We start from the raw sequence: 19,682 nt of genomic DNA, 5'->3' as shown, positions 1-19,682 counted from the left end.
AATTTCATATGTTATTTTTACATTCTATTATACACAATTAATGTGCTTGTTTGTAGGCATTGTATTAATGAAGGTGGAGCCAAATCATAATTATTTAAAATCATACTACTTATCGGTATTTCACATTATATCAAAGGAAGATGGGAAAAATACTGTCTAATAATGCTTTATATATATAAAGCATTATTAGACAGTATTTTATATATATATATATACTTAGTATATTTATTTATATTAGTAGGCTAGTCGTTCATTATATGTTATATTATAATATATATATATATATATATATTATAATGTAATATATATATAAAATCAATATACTAAGTATATATATATAGGCTATACTAAGTATACTAATATACTAAGTATATATATACTAAGTATATATACTAAGTATATATATATATAAGTATATATATATAGGCTAGTCGTTCATTATATATATTATTATATATACTAAGTATATATATATAGGCTATACTAAGTATACTAATATACTAAGTATATATATATAAGTATATATATATAGGCTAGTCGTTCATTATATGTTATATATATATTATAATATAACATATAATGAACGACTAGCCTTCTAATATAAATCAATATACTAAGTATATTGATTTATATTAGTAGGCTAGTCGTTAATTGTATGTTATATTATATATTATAATCATTTCAGTTAGGCAAGAGACCATTCAGCTGTTATATATATTATATATTATATATTATATATTATATATTATATATATATACTTAGTATATTTATTTATATTAGTAGGCTAGTTGTTCATTATATGTTATATTATATATTATAATCATGTCAGTGAGGTGAGAGTCTATCCAGCTGTTCAGCAGCACCACATCTGCATGTGGGTGTGTCACATTGAAGAGATGATCAGAGTTGATGACCCTCAGCACTTCCGCGACGTCACTAATGACACGTATTCAAAATGGCGGCCGCGGCTATGGTGAGTGCAGAGCGAGCTCTTCTTCATGAAACTGCTCGTCTCTCTTTAACGTCTTTACACACTAACCCAGACTCACTGCTGTAACTACGACAGAGTAGACTTCTCCCGTGGTCGATAAACAACCCTGTAACGTGTATCGCGTGCAGACTGACTGTAGTTTGTGAGGTTTGACTGTTGGGGATTTGTGCTAACTGCTGCTGGAGTTAGCATGCTAGCATCACCTAGCTTGACTTGTCAGAGAGCTGTCGGCTCTAAACTCTGATTTATACCACGTGTCTGGTGTTTTAAACTGGGCTGACAGAGAACAAATGGCCACGCACTCGCTTGTTGGACTGTCATTTGCGTCACAGGCTGGATAAACCAGCCAGCCGAACTTGGGCTCAGCATTAGCTGTTAGCATCTCTGCTAGCAGCGTCAGCTCGAGCTGGTTGTAGTTAATAGTGTTGATTAATGTCAACATGACAGCAGCAGATCAGCGACAAACAAACACGTGGATGAAGACTGTGCCTGTGTTATTGAACTGTGCTGCTACTGTCTGATAACACATTGTATGTCAGGAGCTTGCTAACTTCCTTTCCTTAGCATGTCATAACTCACAATGACTGTAACAATGCATGTGCTCCTCGTGGACTTGTTCTCCATTTATTGTTCTCCAGCATTGAATCACATCATCACTAGTAGGCTTTCTGACACTGAACAATAGATGATGACTCTGTAATGTCAAAGGAAACCATGTAAGGTATCTTAAGGACAAGATAATTACAGTAAATCGAGAAGTACCCCTCCTCTCTCTCTCTCTCTCTCTCTCTCTCTCTCTCTCTCTCTCTCTCTCTCTCTCTCTCTCTCTCTCTCTCTCTCTCTCTCTCTCGAGTTAAACATGTAGTAGTAGAGGCACCTACAAGGCAACCACAGCCTTGATTCTGTTTGGATAGGCAGATCTGCAGCTTTGCACATCAGGACACTGTAGTCTACTCCCCAACATGTATGTGTCTTTGCACGACTGTTTTAAGTTCTGTGAAGTTGCATGAGTTTCTGCCACAGATTGGGGTTGGCTGTGGCTCTGCAGATAGAAAAGGGTCTTCCACTAAGTTCTGTACCCGGCTCCTCCAGTCCACATGTCGAAGTGTCATTGAGTTAAACAGTGAACCCCAAGTTGCTCTCTCTGGTTAGGCCTTGCATGGCAGTTTGCTGCCATTTATGTGTGTGAGTGAGATTTGAGTTGATTGATTAAATTGATTTGGATCAAAGTGCTATATAGAAGCAGTCCAAATTAATGGACTCCCCCACCCCACATTAAGATTGTTGTTGTCTAGCCATTGTTCTGTTTCTGTGGCTTTCTGTTTGGGATCAATGTTGTGTTGAAAAATAAATCTTTCTCTCCCTAGTATCAGTTCTCATGCTCCACACAGCCAGTTCAGAAGGCATGACTCTGTTTCCACACACCCTGTGAGAAACAATAGCTTGGATGTAATGTGAGGTTTTTCTCTTCAGCTCTGTGTTGTAAAGCTGCCACTGGTGAACCACCTGGGCAACAGTTGTATGCTGCACAATGTCTCTCATCTCAGCTTTGGAGCCCTGTAGCTCCCTGAGTGACCACAAGCCTGTATGACCTGTATGACTGAGAAACTTCTCACGATGGTCTCCATTCAGATTTACAGCTGTGCTGTAGTTTTTCCATAAAAGCAAACTACCATACTTAGTTCTGGGGACTAGAAAGAGACTTGGAAATATTAATATAACCTTCCCCTGATTGTCACTTTTCAAGTCTTGGATTTGTTTGAAATGTTGCTTTGACTTGATGATGTAGTTACTTTTTATAGGCATTTTACAAGATAGCTAATGGCTTGAAGGGATCCTCCACCATTACTATACTAATATTGTACTACAACTTTATCCATTTTGTCAGGAAAAGTGCATTCCAATATGTAAAAGCCTCAGGGTAAACTTGGAGAGTCACTGAAATGTTATTTTTGGTTTAATGTTAGAGGATGCATTTTGATGTGACATTGTCCTCCACACACAAAAAAGAAACAACACTTTTGCAGGTGAGGTGTTAACCTCCCAAAGATGAGCTGTGTATAAAGTTACATCATGAAAAGGAAATGTTACAAAGTAGTTTTAGGTTTGCTCTGCCTGAAGGCATCTCTTGAAAGAGATTTGAAGCTCACTCTGCTATCAGTGCACAGCAACTGTCCTTCCTCTCTTTCTCATATAACTTGAAGCTCAGCATGGTCTCTGCACCTCTATAACAAATTTACATTATTTGTAGTTGGTCTAAAATCTTTTGTATCTTTATATGGCATGATGAAATACAAAATTTCATGTTTAGAATGTTTTTGTCTTGCATACACACACAATTTTATCTGTCAAATGTCAGTACACAGTATACACATAGTATGTAGTGTTTGTGTCTGTGTGGTGAAACATTTGGTGATGTCTGTTTTGCAGGAGACGTGGTGGGCCTTACTGCTGCTGTCCTCGTTGCCCGTTGTCCGGCCCTTCTATGTTCCGGGAGTCGCTCCCCGGGACTTCCATGAGGGTGGCACAGTAGATCTTAAGGTAAGACTAAAATTCATTTGATCAACATTTCACAGATTAGCAGAAACATTGTGATATGTTTGTTCACTTTTTTAGCACCATTGCCTTACATTATGAAGGTCCTGGGTTTTAACCCAACTGTGGTGTTTATTTGTGGATTTTTTCTGATCTTTCCATATTCATGCAAGTGCACTGTCCACCTCCCACACCAAAAACATGGATATTAGGTTGCTTTCACATTTGTAGTTTAGTTCATTTGGTCCAGACCAAGGGATAAAATGACGCATCGCAGCCTTTTAGTTCTGGTCCGTTTCATGTTGAACGAACCAAGAGCTGTATGCTGGAAAATGTACAGACTGATTGGTAACTCAATCATCGGACAGTTTTGGTGACTTTCATCTTGCATCATCAGCAGTGCTACATAGACCCATGTGGGGAAGTCAAATTCTGAAATAATACACGGTGTAGCACACACATGCATATCACCTCTGTTTTAAACTTTATTTGCTCTAATTGAGCAGGAAAAATCCTTGCACTTGTTTGCTGACAAGCATAGCGTTTTACCATGATTACCAAATGATTGATAGCTTATACAGATCGCTTCACAGTTCCCATGATCAGTTGATGAATTTAATGATGGTTTAGAGTTTGAATTCATGCTAACATCAAATATCTATTATCACCAAATCCTTTGGTTGGCTTACTTTGTTTTCACACCAAAAACAACCACCTGATTGGTGAAACTCTGGTCCGGACTGGGACGACCTGAAGAGGTGGATCTTGTTCCAGACCTGAGTTCGACGACAGCTTTCATACCAACCTAAACAAACCAAACCAGATGGTCAAATGCACCAGAGTTCGTTTGACCAAACAGTTTAGCAGGGACAGCACCTTAGAGACTTACACCTTATTATTGCCTTTGGCTGCACACTGCTGCTAATAAATGCCAGCCATGGGTTAATCCTTGGACTTTTTAGGGGTGTAAGGGGTCATTTTTTTTCTTTATTTGTTTGTCCATAAAAGAATACAATTATAATAATAGATATATGTACACAGAGACATTCACATATGAGTGTGTGCTGTACAGACATCTGACAGTTTGTGAATTCTGTAAAACACATATCAATTAGCACAGCAGGAATTATGCAGGGTGTGTTGTATTATGACCATTAAAGAAAGATGGAAGGAAGGCTGGATGTACATGTCAGTCTTGGGCTTTTAGTCCATAATGGATAAGAAGTCAGTGATGTGGTGCTCGTAGAACAAAATAATTTATAACAGGTCCCAGACGCTGTACAGCCTGAGAGGCAGTCTGGCAACATAGTGAGTGTTACCTGTAGGACATCCATCCCATGCAGAATTCCTGCTGTGCTAATTGATATGTGTTTTATAGAATTCCCAAAATCCCAGTTTAAGCCACTATCCAGGTTTTGTGAAACAGCCCCCAGGTGTCCAACAGTCAACACTGTCATTGAGAAGTTACTAATGTTTGTTTAAGATGTTTGACTGGCAGGAAGTTACTTTTTTATGAACACTGGTCTTACTGGTCATGGTTAGAAAGCTCACACCCAAAGTAGAGCTTCAGTGTCATTCAGACCAAGATGTTGTGAGTGTAGTTTTGCATATAACTATATCTGTGACCCAGTCAGTCAGTCAGATCATTTGTTTTTCAGGCAGTGAAGCTTACCAGCTCCCGCACCCAGCTTCCTTATGAATACTACTCCCTGCCTTTCTGTAAGCCAGAATCTATTGTCTACAAGGGAGAGAACCTGGGTAAGTGGACTGCTGCTGACGTGTGGAGTGTAGTCTGTGAAGTTTCCCTAAACTTCTCACTTAATTTGACTTCATCCTGTTCAGGAAAAGCAATGTTATCTTACATTTTGCTATTTTAAAAAAAAATGTTTTTTTTTGTAGGTGAGGTATTACGTGGGGACCGTATTGTGAATACCCTCTACAATGTTGAGATGAACAAGGATCGGAAATGTGAGATGGTATGCAACAAGAAAAAGCTCAGCATAGAAGAGAGCAAGCTGTTTGCTGAGCGAATCCAGGAGGAGTATTATGTGCACCTGTGAGCATCCCTTCCTCAATATTGTTACCAAGGGAATCACCCAGAATGCTGCTAATATTGACCTATCGCCACTAGGGATGCACCGATTTATTGGCCGAACATCGATAACGGACGATATTCACCTTGCTGACTGCCATCGGCCTATCTGCAAATAAAATGACATTCGCCGATGGCAGTCAGTGGCCGATGTTTATCTCTTGTGTTGCATCAATTTTGCGCCGGCTAAATGCTGTGTTGGTTATTTACTGTCGGTCTCGGACAACAGTAACCAGCTGCTGATTCGGAGAAGAAGCCACTGACTGGATACCACACGACTGTGGCATGACGGCGGGTGCCATGCGCCGCGTGGTTTGTTTACAAATAAAAGTGAGAGAAAAAGCGGCCATGTGGGATTATTACACGTTCCTCAGAGAAAGATCTGCAACAAAAACGTTGTTATGGTCAATGACATGTCAATCAGTCAGGGTTTCTACGCAGTATGGAAAAGTAAGGAATTTGATTTTAGTCATTTCCAGGTCTGGATAAGTATAGAAAAAAGAAACGAGAGTATGGAAAAACATTTTTGTTTCTAGAAATAGGCAATGGCGTGTGACTGAACGCACACTCCTACGCAGAGCTGCCTCTACGCCTGTATGTTATAGCCAGGGCCGGCGCGTCCATATAGGCGTCCAGCCCGGACAGCTGAGGCAGCGAGGCCTGAAGCTGCACCAGCAGGGCGGAGCTCTTCATCCCCTCTGTTCTGCCGCTACCAGTCCACTAGTTGATCGATCACGGAACGCGTCGTTCTCTCGGACAGATAAAAAAATGAGAAAGTCTATGTGTGAGCAATATTGCTCATGTTTCAAATCGCTTTTACATTTACATTGAATTTTTGTTTCACAAAACAAATATTTTTGTTGGGTGGTGTAAGTACTGAAACGTTCTTCTCATTGAGTAGGTAGTTGAAGGCTATAGCAGCTGAAAAAGCTTTTTAAGCAGTTATTTTAAAAAAAGAATATTTTTCATGAGAAAGAAGGTTATATTAAAGGTTGTTTCATAAATTTGTACGATTGAATTTGTGCTCATTCAAAAACAGTAATGAAAAGCCGAATGGCTTCAAAACAGCTCAGTTATTTTTTTATTATAATGAAGAGGTCTTTGTTTCCCTGGCACAACAGGGGAATAAATAACAGCGAAAACATTGGTATCGGCTAAATTGTTATTTTTAACATCAGTATCGGCCCAGAATTTTGAAATTGGTGCATCCCTAATTGCCACAAGGAATACCGTGCATTGCTTTATTTTAATTAATACCTTTTTGTTCAGTGACCACAGAACTGATTTGTAAAGTTGAGGCAATTCTTTTAGTACTTGCAGTATAATGTAGTTGGAAGATCATGTTTTTTTTTTTTTTTTCTGTTCTCATTCATATCTCTAAGATAGCCTGGTTTTCTAGCATTTGGATTTTTTTAAATGTTCAATATGCAAACCAAAACTAATTGAACATCCCCCTGTGCCTTTCAGTATTGCAGATAACCTACCAGTTGCCACCAGGTTAGAGTTTTACCCCAACAGAGAGACAGCCGGGGAGGAGGAGCAGAAGAAGGACCTGGTGAAAGATATCCAGTTTGAACATGGCTACAGACTGGGCTTTGTCGACAGCAACAAGGTAGATGGTATCTCCCTGATTAGTTTGAAGCTTCAAAGCTTCATGCATAACGTTGACATTGAAATTAACTCCAGAGTAACTCCAGAGCGTTGTACAGTCCAAAAGTCGACATTTATTGAAAAACGATAGATGAAATCATTTCCAGAATTCACAGCATGTATATTTATTGAACAAAATATTTTGCTTCGATACATATTTGTTGGCGTTTAGCCTTTGAAAAACCACATTTTCACTGCGGTCAAAAAACTGCTTGCTGCACACAAACACACACTGAGGGGTTATATTCATTAAAAAAAGTTGATTTAATAAGAAAAGACTCACTCATTCAATCTGATGAATCACTTCATTCAAGTTAAGGGTGTTTGAGGATTTTTTAATGTTTAAGGGTGATGACGTCATGAAATACGAAGCTTCAAACACTGTAAAAAAAACAAACAGCCCTAATATATTTATGTACAGAATGTCATATATATATATTTTTTGAAAGATACTAATTTTTGTCTTGCCCCTTCTTTTCTCCCTTACAGTTTTATCTGCACAACCACCTGTCATTCATCCTGTACTTCCACAAGGAGAAGCTGGAGCAAGGAGAAGTTCACAACTACAGGGTGGTGCGATTTGAGGTCATACCCCAAAGTGTAAAAGTAGAGGGTAGGTGTCAACACACTGATTTTGAATAGCTTGAGATTGTGTAATGTTTTCTGACCTATGGTGATTTAAAAAGTAGAAGGAGGAAAACACAAGTGTTGCCTCCAACGTGGCCAGTTAAGTAAAAATTGTCATCCCTCGCTTCTTGTAATACTTGTATGTATGTATTCTCAGATCTGAAGGCTGTGGAAAAGGACAAGACTTGCACCTTGCCTGAGGCCAGTGGCTCTGCCCCACAGGAGATTGACCCGACCAAGGAGAACGAGGTTCTCTTCACCTACTCTGTCCGCTGGGAGGTCAGTGACTGCTGCATGGATTCTCAGTGACTTGAAACGTCTTGTAACCAGAAGTCAGGCCAGTCTGTAACCCTGAATAAATTCGTAAAACCACCCAAATTGCTGTATTTAACTAGGGATTAGTTTGAAATTAAAACGTGTTCATTAGTTTTTATCCATGTGATCATTGCTGGCTCTCTTTGATTCTCTTTAGACCCTTCTTCATTTAAAATCCAGTGTTACAAAGTCAAAACAATAGAAAATGTGTAACTGTCCAAATACAGATTCCAGTTGGACATTTTCTGGTTTATTAATTGCAAAGCAACAATATCAGATTATAAAATTCCTGTATTTTTTCCCCAGCTGTTTCAGTTTTCTAGGCTGAGGGGTTAAATAAAGCTAGATAAATGTCTTATCTCCTCCATGCAGGAGAGCGAGGTGAAGTGGGCGTCTCGATGGGACACGTATTTGACCATGAGCGATGTCCAGATCCACTGGTTCTCCATAGTCAACTCTGTGGTGGTCGTCTTCTTCCTGTCTGGTATGTCCAATTTCTGCTCAGTGCAACTGTCATCTCTTAAATGTCCATATCAACACAACTAAAGTACTGCAGAGTCAAGTTCACACTACATGACTTTCAAAGTGGTCAGGTCACAGCACTGCTCACACTACACAACTTGCTGTCTTGTAAACGGGATTCTTAAAGTCGTGGTATTCCCACTACATGACTGACCGGAGACTGGGTCACATACTACGACATCTTTCACCAGGAGGAATCCCCGATGTGTATGTCTGGTCTCTAAACTATGTTTTGTCATGAAAACATGGGAGAAGGGACACGGTAAATGCCATGCGCTAGACGGGATTTTTTTTGTTCAAGCAGTCCGTGTAACTTTCCTTATAGTCATAGCCTGTTTCTGCACGTCTTCACTGTTTATTGCCTGTTTCCTCTAGGTGCAACAACAACTTTGTCCGTGTTGCAAATGTGACACATACAGTAGTAGTTCCTAACTGTTAACCAGGTTTCCCCTCAACCTGTGTCTTGCGCTCTGATTGGCTGTAGCTGCCAAACAGGTCCAGATATTTACCCTGATAGATATCTGCGATGTGTCGGCGCTCGAGCGCCAAGCCAACGCTGATTTGCTCTGATCTTGGGCTTTTGTTGGGGAGCTCCAAAAACTTTTGGCGACTGGACAATCGGGGGCTAAAGTTGCGTAGTGTAAATTACGCACAAGTCATTAGGCCCATGGCAGAAATCACACAGAGTAAATACACATTTTATGTCTAATATTGCCTTCAATTGGTGAAATTGCAACACATAGCATTGACCTTGTGATTTGTTTACATTTCTTTGGACTCTGGAAACATTTAAAGCTTTGGAATGTGATGTAAAATCTATACTGTATTATGTCATATCCATAATTTGATTACAGCATAGGAAGTGTTGAGGTGTCTTGTCTTTCTAGCTGACTGACATGCTTCTCGTTCCCTGCTTTTTTTCAGGTATTCTGAGTATGATCATTATCAGGACCTTGAGGAAGGACATTGCTAACTACAACAGAGAGGATGACATAGTAAGAAAACACACACCTGACAAAAGACAGATTGCTTGGTTCCAGGTCTTTTGGGGGAAGAATGCATTTAATGTCTTGATAAATTGTATACCGGTAGATCAGAATGATTTGATTTCAGGGTAGCTGATTTTAGTGTTACTGAAATCAGATTTGGGGCTCTTGACATTTATTAAATCGGTTTATTCCTGGCATTTGACCCGATGTTTCTCCTATCTAACCAGGAGGACACCATGGAAGAGTCAGGATGGAAGAATGTCCACGGTGATGTCTTCAGGCCGCCTCAGTATCCCATGATCCTCAGCTCTCTGCTGGGCTCAGGGATCCAGCTCTTTTGCATGATCCTCATTGTCATCTGTGAGTTTGTTTTCTCTTTAATCAATTCCCTGTAGATCTTGACTACAGTGATCAGTCTGGTATGATCATACGCATCAAAGGGTTGAATCAAACAGTTATGTTATTTTAGAGAAAATGTGAAAATAGCGAGATATCGTATATCGCGGCATAGCCTAAAAATATCAAGATATTATTTATAAGCCATATCGCCCAGCCCTACAATGTCATTGTAATCTATGAAATGTTCTAACCACCACGTGTTCCTGTGTGTACGTCATAGTTGTTGCCATGCTGGGCATGCTGTCTCCATCCAGCAGAGGAGCCTTGATGACCACTTCTTGCTTCCTCTTCATGTTCATGGGGTAAGAGCCATATCCATCTCTCTAATCCTCATTAAGAAAATCCCAAAGAGACAGGAATTTAAATGGGTGGTCTATTTTCAAACAGTGCATTTCTTTGATTTAACATTGCTTTTTCCTGTGGACGTTTCTCCTCCAGTGTATTTGGTGGCTACTTTGCTGGCAGACTGTACCGTACACTGAAGGGCCATCGGTGGAGGAAAGGAGCGTTTTGTGTAAGTCAATAATAACCTAAATCTCTCATCACTCCGGAGTTAGTGTATCTGCTTATTTTTCAATACTGCATACGCAAAGATTGTTTGGAGATCAGCGAACAAGGCAACCCCCTTGTTATGTGTTTAATGAAGAAGTGTTCCTGTAAATTGGTGCTGCTGTGAACGGAGAGGCTTAACTGTGTTTGTTTCGTCTCCCCTGTAGACAGCAACTTTGTATCCTGCCGTGGTTTTTGGAATCTGCTTCATCCTCAACTGTTTCATCTGGGGAGAACACTCCTCCGGCGCAGTGAGTATCACGACTCAGATACACAGAATTTAAAATGTTCAACATTCAAGCTTGCTAGATCTAATAACTTTATTGTAATTCCTACGTTGACATAAGAGTCGTAACAGATCACTTGTAATACTTTTGTTTAAAGGAAAGATTCACTTTTAACATATTCAAGTGAGGCTATGTAACTTCAAATCAGTTTCGGTTTTTACTCCGACACAACCTGCCATGAAAGAGAAAAAACGTTTTCTAGCAGATGTATATCTGACTGAGATCTGTTTCTCTTACTGACTTGAATGAGTGGGTGAAGTGTGAGAGGAGACGGATGCTCGTAAAGAAAAGGAGATACCCTTGGCCTACAGTGAACCGCCCTGTACCTTTTGATGATGCAATCTCTGTAACCTAAAGCTTATTGTTCACACCCCACCCCCGTTTGAATATTTCTCACTGAAGCGTCAAAGCCCCAAAAGTGGTATTGGGGACAGCCTTAAATTCAGAGCATTTAGCTGAGTGGTTTAACATATAATTTTAAGATTATCAGTACAATCACATGAATTGTTAAACATCATCCTTTATCTCTGTGTCCCCGCTTTCTTCTCTCACCACCTCAGGTTCCCTTCACAACAATGCTGGCCCTGCTGTGCATGTGGTTTGGTATCTCCATGCCCTTGGTCTACCTGGGCTACTACTTTGGCTTCCGCAAACAGCCCTACGATAACCCCGTACGCACCAACCAGATCCCTCGGCAGGTCCCAGAGCAGCGTTGGTACATGAACAAGTTTGTAGGGTGAGTGTTTAACCAATCTGCTTTTAAACTTTTACTGAGGATGGCGGATGTTCTCTTAATGTAAAGGTTTGAACTTTTGAGTTTGAGTTGCTTTCTTGCGACCGAAATGTTTTCTATTTGTTTCCACTAGAATCCTGATGGCCGGGATCCTGCCCTTTGGTGCCATGTTCATTGAGCTCTTCTTCATCTTCAGCGTGAGTACAACTGCTCTGCTCTAAATGTGTTGTGATCAGTTCAAAGCCAGATCACATCCTCTTTCAATGCTGTACAAGTGTTTGTGTTTCTGTAACTTAATACAGTTAGAAATGTAGTTACATTGTCTAAAAGTTTATTATTACATTAAGAGATACGTAACTGATGTGAAGTCAGTGGCTTTGTCCTCACATGCACTAATGTCAAGATCAATGTGTGTGTGTGTGTGTGTGTGTCTGTGTCACCACCTACAGGCCATCTGGGAGAATCAGTTCTATTACCTCTTTGGCTTCCTGTTTCTGGTCTTCATCATCTTGGTGGTCTCCTGCTCTCAGATCAGCATTGTAATGGTTTATTTCCAGCTCTGTGCAGAGGTGAGTTCATTTGGGCTAGGTGTGAATGCACATAAGTGCAGTAGATGGTCATTTTCTCTTTTGGTTGCATGGCAAGTGTTTGACTAAAAAGATTGCCAATGCTCTGCAGCTCTTTAGGCGGGGGGGTAGGAGGGTAGGTGGTCGAACTTAGCATTGGAGGGATTCTGGTACTCGCAGACATCAAATTGTTGGAATCAGCACGACCTGGACTGTCTGACCAATCAGAATCGAGTATCCAACAAAGCCGCGTAATAACAAACAAATAAAGCCATTAGTTACAACTTAATAACAATATCTTATAAGAAAGTAGAATTTGCTGCGTGGACGAAGTGTTTTATAAAAAATTCTCTTAAGTATAGGATGGTGTTTCTTCAAGTATAGTGAAGTTAGTGGTTGTGGAACCAAAAATGTGTGTTGCCAACATTATCCAGCAGTAAACACAGTTGCTGCTTCTGACTGAACCTTATCTGCATCATCTGTTTCTCCGTTTCTCCTCACTACCAGGACTACCGGTGGTGGTGGAGAACTTTCCTGGTGTCAGGAGGCTCAGCGTTCTACGTCCTCATTTATGCCGTCTTCTACTTCGTCAACAAGGTAAAAGCCAGAGGCTGCTTCAGACATCTCGGATAACCAGATCTTCTTTGATTCTATTGCAGCCAAGAAGATTGCAGCTGAAGAAATCAGTATTTTGTTTTTATTCGGACATACTATTATCATTTGCAGCAGTCATTGGAATGATGACACATGTTGTCTCATTGAATGAAATAATTAGTATCTCTGACGATGTCATCAGGATGGACGACATGACAGCTCCCTGAAAAGTGCAACTTCACTCTAGCTCTAAAACTGAGGCCGCTACAGCCTCTGAAAAAGTCTTTCAAGGCCTCTCAAGGAGAGGAAGAGGTTAATTAGTTATTTGATGATATAAAAAAGGAGTGCGATATCATGGTTGACAGCTGTGATTGTCCACCGCCCAATCACACGCAGACTCTGGCTCCAAATGATGTCACGCCTCTCCATCGCTGTGACGCCGCTCCAACTCGTGCACCATAAGTCAAATATCACCTGAGCATTGTGGCGCATTTTGCACAATTGTTCTGCTATGTCTGATTAAAGCTGCACATTAACGTAATAGAGACCTCTGTCTGAATGACAAAAAGATTAATATATATACTGTATATGTACAGGTATATATTGATAACTTGATGAAACCTGCAGCGTAATGTATTCCATGACTGAAAAGGGCTCTACTAGAGAACTAAAAGCAGAATATCTCAGCATCTGCTGATTTGATTTTTTTACCATTTTTAAAATGTCTTTCGAAAATGATTAGCAAAAAAAGATTTGAAATGAACAGCATATTGAATTTGATTCCTCCTCTCTTGACTTCTCCCCAGCTGGACATTGTGGAGTTCATCCCCTCCCTCTTGTACTTCGGCTACACGACCCTGATGGTCCTGTCGTTCTGGCTGCTAACGGGCACGATTGGCTTCTACGCAGCCTACATGTTCATCAGGAAAATCTATGCTGCAGTCAAGATCGACTGAGCGGTTGCTCTCGCTGCTGTTGTCGTTGTTTTGGGTTTTTTCTTTTTTCTTTTTTTCCCGTCACATTCTGTTTTTTTAATGTATATATTTTTTATTCCTCATGTCCAACAAGCACTGACTTGTGTGTAGAGGGAACGAGAGGGGTGCTTTTTATGGCACAACAGCCCCGCCCACTGGCCTCATGGGGAAGAACAGCAAGGTGGCAGAGCTAAACCAGCTGTCTCTCTCTCTCTCTCTTTCTCCCTCTCTCTCCCTCTCCCTCTCTCTCTTCTATCCCCCCCCTCTTCTTTCCAGGACCGAGACTCAGAGGCAATTCTCCTCTGATGGGACAGTTAATGTCTCTTGCTCTTTCACCTTGCACACAGCACAGTGGGCCAAAGCTTGTCAAACAAACGGTTTCTGCACATTTTTTGTTCTCATTTGTTATTTGAGTCTAACTTATCCAGGTTTTTATTTGTGTCGTCACAGGATTTATCGCTGACCTAATGTCTTTCAATCATCCTCTGCAAAGCTATTTCATTCTGATTTCCTTCCATAAATTCTGTTTTTACTCTTTCCATTGTCTCTGTTTTCAAAACGTTACGTGGGTTTCATTTCAGAGACTTTGGAGATCAGGGAAGGATTGGGGAGTCTTAACTGTGGTTATGGTGTTGACTTTGTTGTGTTGAACTGATATGGGTGGAAATAATGCTGGGAAGTTCTACATTGTAACATAAGATAGGGTAAATTAAATGTTCTATTATTTTTACTCCAGTTTCCATGTCCTGGTGTGACCATGTTAACCACGACTGTAATCAAGATACTCCTTTCTCCTTCCAAAACAATGGGTCTCTTATAAACGTCAAAATATTGGACAATTTGCTCTAAATGATGCAGAACAGCTCCGAATGGGACTATGAACCCGATGCCCTAAAGCAGTGGACTGTTGGGTGAAGCCACTGGAGTTTGGATTAAAGGAAAAGCTACAGTCAACACAAAAATGACAAGGAGGAGTATCCTTTTATATTTGGTCTACAACACAAATGTGTGCGTTTGAAGCTTTTTCCAGTAGAAACTTACAAAGAAGTAGAAACGTTTCCGCTCATTAACCATGCCGTCAGTGTAGCCTTAGCAGTGCTGGATGCCTGCTGAACTATGCAGTAATGCAAAGCGAGTGCAAAATTGCTGTTTTGTGAAGGTTAATTCAAAGGACCATTTTTGTTGAGAAATGACGCCTCATTTCTTTAAGTTTGAATCTAATGTATGATACATTTTGTGTATAATATGAGAAAAACCATAGCCAGCAAGATCACATCTGCGTGTTTCTACCGATAGTGGTAGGTATAATTTGGACAGTGCTTGGATGGGTTGCAGAGCATTGAAATGTAATCCAGTGGTCCTAATAGATCTGTATAGTAATAATGTATTCTTGAATTACAGCTCATGTTATTTTTTTCCCCCTCCTTTTTCACATGTGACCACAAAATATGGTTATATTTTATCTGTGTTTCATCAGATTTTTTTCAGCTAAAACCTTAAAATTGCATTGAGGGCATGGCTGGAACCTGATTAAAAGTGTTGTTTGACAAGCAACTCGAGCTAAGGGCTTCCCAGAGACGACCAATGTATTTTACTGTAGCTGAACTACACGGTATATATTAATCACATTGCATCATAATCGTGACATTAAAGGAATAGTTTGACATTTTGTGAAATACGCCAAAATAACAGCTGTCTGTGCAAAGCAGCTTATTACCTTATTATTTATTATTTACCTTGTTATGTTACGTTTGTCGTTAGATGGAGACCTCAAGTGGCGATTATGGTGGGAGTAAAGGAGGAAGTCTGACTTACTAGGACCACAAGAGGTCGACGTCTAACACGTCTATTATAAAGCGGGACAAAGTCTGCGTAGGGAGGAGGCCGGGTGGATAGATGGGTCAAACAAACACGGGACTTTCAAAAAAGAGGCAGCTGTCCGTGTCCTGTGTAAAACCAAAAGTTGTTTTAAGTTGCATATGTAACTATGTTAGTACGTAACCATGTCACATACGTAACAGAAACTATGTTGCGTACTTATTTTAACCAAACTACGACCTTTTCTTAAACCCAAGTAAATAGTTAAATTTTACGTGTTTAAAACTGCGACCGTTTCACAACTTTAAATAGAACGGTCATATATGTCATTTTGGGAGTCACTGGCAAAGACTTTCTTTCCAAGAGTTAGATAACCAGATTGATACTCAAAACGTGCGTTAAATATGAAGCTATACGACCAGCAGCTTAGCTTAACACATTGACTGGAAACAGGGATACAGCTAGCCTGTCCATTGGCAGCAAAATCTATCCAGGCTAGCTGTTTCTTCCTCGGTTTCCTGTCTTGATGCTAAGCTAAACTGACCGGCTGCTGCAGGTATAGCTTCATATTTAACGTATATCTAACTGGAAGAAAACAAACGAGCGTATTTCCTAAAATGATGAATTATTCCTTTAAAGACAACAGGCAGAACAACAACAACGCTCTAACCCTCTTATATAGATCTCAATCACAGAACGGTTCTCATTCTCTGGTGCCCTCTGACAGATAACACAAGTCCAACAGAACATTGGTATGTTATTATAATGTAGTTAACGGTGGACGCTTGAGGCCAGATGCTAATCCTAATAGATCATTCTAAAGACTGAATTCCAACAAGCAGAGGAAATAATTTTCATCAAGCATCACAAGCCCCTAAAAATAAAAGATTAAAGGAAACTAAACTCATACAGCATGCAAGGAACTCTGAGTCCATCACAGTCTTCGTAGTTACCATCAAACTGGTTGTAGTGAAGAATTGAAGTGGGATAGGTGCAGAGATCAACCCTGATTCTCCAGGGGCAAAACGGTTGAATGAACGAATGACCCATTCTCCTGTGCCCTCGTCTGCCTTCATTATAATGTAGCCAACCCAACACTTGTTAGATGAGCTGCTTGAAGAGAGCAAGACGGGACAAAATTAAGTTACCGCCCGCCACTTGCTACGGGGACATGACCGCTCAGTAAAGCCTCGGAGGTGTCCTCAATTCAAATGAGTGTACTCATGTATTGACCATTTATTCTTTCATTTATTTCCACTCCCATCAGACGCTCGGATACCATCTCCTATTTACTGTGCCGCCCTGCACCCTCTGTATTACGTCAAAGAGTTACTGATCGCTGACACTTGGCTGCTGTCTTATGTAAAGGCAGACTGACACTCCTCTCCTGCTGTTGAAGTGCACACGCCTGGGGAGATTTTTTTACACATAGACTTTTAAAAAGGCCGGGTCATGCGTTGCGTTGGTATGATCAAGGGGTTTACAATGTAAATAAAAGAAAACAGCTTTGTATTTGTTGCGTTTCGCTGTTTGTGGCGCTCTCTGTAATGATCCTGTCATCGTTTTAGCCAAAAGCATGAAGCTCATGATGACTCAAAAGGAAATTGTTTCTGTTACTTTTCTCTTTGTTTCTTTTACAGAATGTCCAATTACAAAAATGTACAATGACAAAACAATAAAATGATGACAAGTTGAATATGAAAATCAGCTTCCGCTGTGTTAACAAAATATACTTCATTTTTAAGGTGTGTTCAAACCAATAACACAAAGCAAGTTTTCATCTCGAGTCACTCGCACGAATACGGCTACTGGAGTATTTCGCAACTCACAAATATTCGCCCTTAACAGCGTCAACTCCTTCCTTATACCTCCATACATACCACATACCTTAGCAAAGGTTATTTCTGTCATCAACCATGAATCATGTAATACATATTTTCAGAACTTACCATGTAGGCTAATCGTATGGCTTAGCTCACTCCTTTGTTGTTCTGTCTCTGTACAGCACTAACGTTGAGTCATAGAGCTCCGGGTTCCCACTCACGGCTTCAGTTTGTTCTCCATTTCTGATTCTCGATGACGTCAGGAGAATCAACGCTGATAGGCTTTCGTGACACAGCGTCATGCTAATCTGAAGCTCAAGTTGAAACACTTAAACTTCGCAGTCATTATTTACACCTTTGCATTGACTTTGTGTGTAATCACGGCGTTTGAAAAATTCGCTCCGTGTTTGGTCTGAACACACCTTTACACATGCAGGTCAGTCTCAGGCTGGAGTACTGACACACTGTTAATCACTGTCTGAAAGCACCTTCGGTCTTGTATTACAAACTGGGGCGTAGAGTTTAGAAGACGGCATTTTGACCAGTCTTTTGTTAAAGGTGCTAATTGCGAGATTGGGAGCATTTCTATTGCCTCCTCACAGCTCTCAACATGGCGACGGATGAGCTGGCGGCGGCAACATTGCTGACAGAGCTAACAGTGTTAACCGGAGGGTGGTTGCTACGTTTCCAATGTTGGTGGGGACGGTTATCAGCAGTAACCGCTGTATGAGAGCAGTGCAGAGCGGCAGCCATGAGCTAGTTAGTGGGGCACGCTCACATTCACTAAAAGGCATGTGCAGCCGGCCCGGCGATGTCAACAAAGCACAGAGAAGCTCTGATTACAACACACAGGGGGAGAGCGACTTCACTCTCCTTTACAATATTGTTTTCTGCTATATTAATGCTCTGGATATTATATATTACACAGCTACTTACTTCAGAAATCAATAATTTGACACAAAAACGATCCGCCAGAGTCCGACATCAGAACTACGCCCATAGCAACGGTCTGTTATACATAGCAACGGTCTGCTATAAAGAAATTACAGACCGCAGAACGCCATGATTAACCAATCAGAATTAAGTATTCAACACAGCCATGTAATAAATATATGCAGTGTATACATTATATATATTGTATAGAGCACCTTCAATGTCTCTTGCCCCCCCCATCTTTATGGATGTGCAGTACTAAACCGCTGGAGTAGCCCTTTAAATGAGATGTCTATTCTGTGTACTTGTGAAGGTGTTAATTCCAGGTTCGTCCCTCCGTGTCTCCGAGACGTTCAGTGTGTAGGAGGCTATGATGAAGTGACAAAGTCTGTGTTGTGGTGTCGCGGTCCTCTCAAATCCTTTTTTTACGAGCTCTCCAGGTTCCTTCTATAAGAAAATTCTACGAAACCAAAAGAGTTTCTATTCTTGAGTTATGGCCCAGTTGGCATCCCGATAAGTGTATGTGTGAGAGTCAGCTCAGTTGATGTAAGTATAGGTTAGCTCCATAGTACTATAATTAGGGTAGTCTTGACACTCAGCTATGCATGCAGGCTCACTGGTGCAGCTCTCTGAGACATAATCCAGACCCTGGTCCAATATGAGAGTTAGACACACTGTGGGACACAAGCCAACAGAGACAGATAATCCTGAGATATTCTGGGATGGCATTTGAAACTTTTTAAAAATAAATTGTATAACCTCTTCATTTAAAATCTAAATAGTATGTGAATCATAGAGATTTGGTCATAGTAGACATTTTATTATTCTCTGGTGCTTGCTGTCATTTCCCTTTTCCCGGGTGTTTTTTTTTTTTGGTTGGATTGCTGAGGGTTATTCAGTTCACCTGTTGCGCAGGGTGTGGGGACCGGCTCTTAAATGATAGTTGAGAGCAGCTTGGTGCATTCCCCTCTTGGCCAATCAGGGTGTAACGACGCCCTTTCTGTAGGGTTAAAAGAGGTGGAAAACTGCACACCCATCCAGTGTCATTCTGATCTCTCCTTCACTAAATGCAACATCTGTCAACAGCCAAGACAGAAACTCTGGTCTTTTTTTATGCCCTTTTGAGATTCTGTGCTCTTTTGTGTTTTGCTTATTGAGACGGTTGTCCATCCTAGTTGGGGAAACAAAATAAATACCCTTCAATTAGGTTACCTGCACTAGGACGTTTAGGTGCTATTTGTGCAAGGATCTGGCTTAGCCTCACGATAGCCTATAGCGCCTGCA

At 40.6% G+C, this 19,682-nt stretch overlaps 1 protein-coding gene across 2 annotated transcripts in view; it reads left to right on the top strand.

Annotated features, from left to right (window-relative positions):
• Window positions 1–924: 924 nt before the first annotated feature.
• tm9sf4 (transmembrane 9 superfamily protein member 4) overlaps window positions 925–19,682 on the top strand; it is a 68,192-nt gene continuing 49,434 nt past the window's right edge. The window contains exons 1-18 of one of the 2 annotated variants that reach the window (XM_074643215.1): window positions 925–974; window positions 3,423–3,533; window positions 5,186–5,285; window positions 5,427–5,583; window positions 7,087–7,231; window positions 7,759–7,882; window positions 8,054–8,175; window positions 8,584–8,695; window positions 9,658–9,728; window positions 9,950–10,082; window positions 10,342–10,423; window positions 10,560–10,635; window positions 10,838–10,921; window positions 11,518–11,693; window positions 11,824–11,887; window positions 12,140–12,259; window positions 12,764–12,853; window positions 13,657–13,854. In XM_074643215.1, coding sequence (XP_074499316.1) covers window positions 957–974; window positions 3,423–3,533; window positions 5,186–5,285; window positions 5,427–5,583; window positions 7,087–7,231; window positions 7,759–7,882; window positions 8,054–8,175; window positions 8,584–8,695; window positions 9,658–9,728; window positions 9,950–10,082; window positions 10,342–10,423; window positions 10,560–10,635; window positions 10,838–10,921; window positions 11,518–11,693; window positions 11,824–11,887; window positions 12,140–12,259; window positions 12,764–12,853; window positions 13,657–13,806 — 1,935 coding nt within the window. In that variant the 5' untranslated portion in view covers window positions 925–956 and the 3' untranslated portion in view covers window positions 13,807–13,854. Of the gene's footprint in view, window positions 975–3,422; window positions 3,534–5,185; window positions 5,286–5,426; window positions 5,584–7,086; window positions 7,232–7,758; window positions 7,883–8,053; window positions 8,176–8,583; window positions 8,696–9,657; window positions 9,729–9,949; window positions 10,083–10,341; window positions 10,424–10,559; window positions 10,636–10,837; window positions 10,922–11,517; window positions 11,694–11,823; window positions 11,888–12,139; window positions 12,260–12,763; window positions 12,854–13,656; window positions 14,555–19,682 lie in introns of those variants that run through there. The other variant, XM_074643214.1, reaches the window with a different exon arrangement.

Source organism: Sebastes fasciatus, chromosome 8, assembly GCF_043250625.1.
Source record: "Sebastes fasciatus isolate fSebFas1 chromosome 8, fSebFas1.pri, whole genome shotgun sequence".
In the NCBI taxonomy this organism is placed as follows: Eukaryota; Metazoa; Chordata; class Actinopteri; order Perciformes; family Sebastidae; genus Sebastes; species Sebastes fasciatus.
Note: the sequence above shows the minus strand (reverse complement) of the source record. Positions and strands in the feature narration are given on the sequence as shown.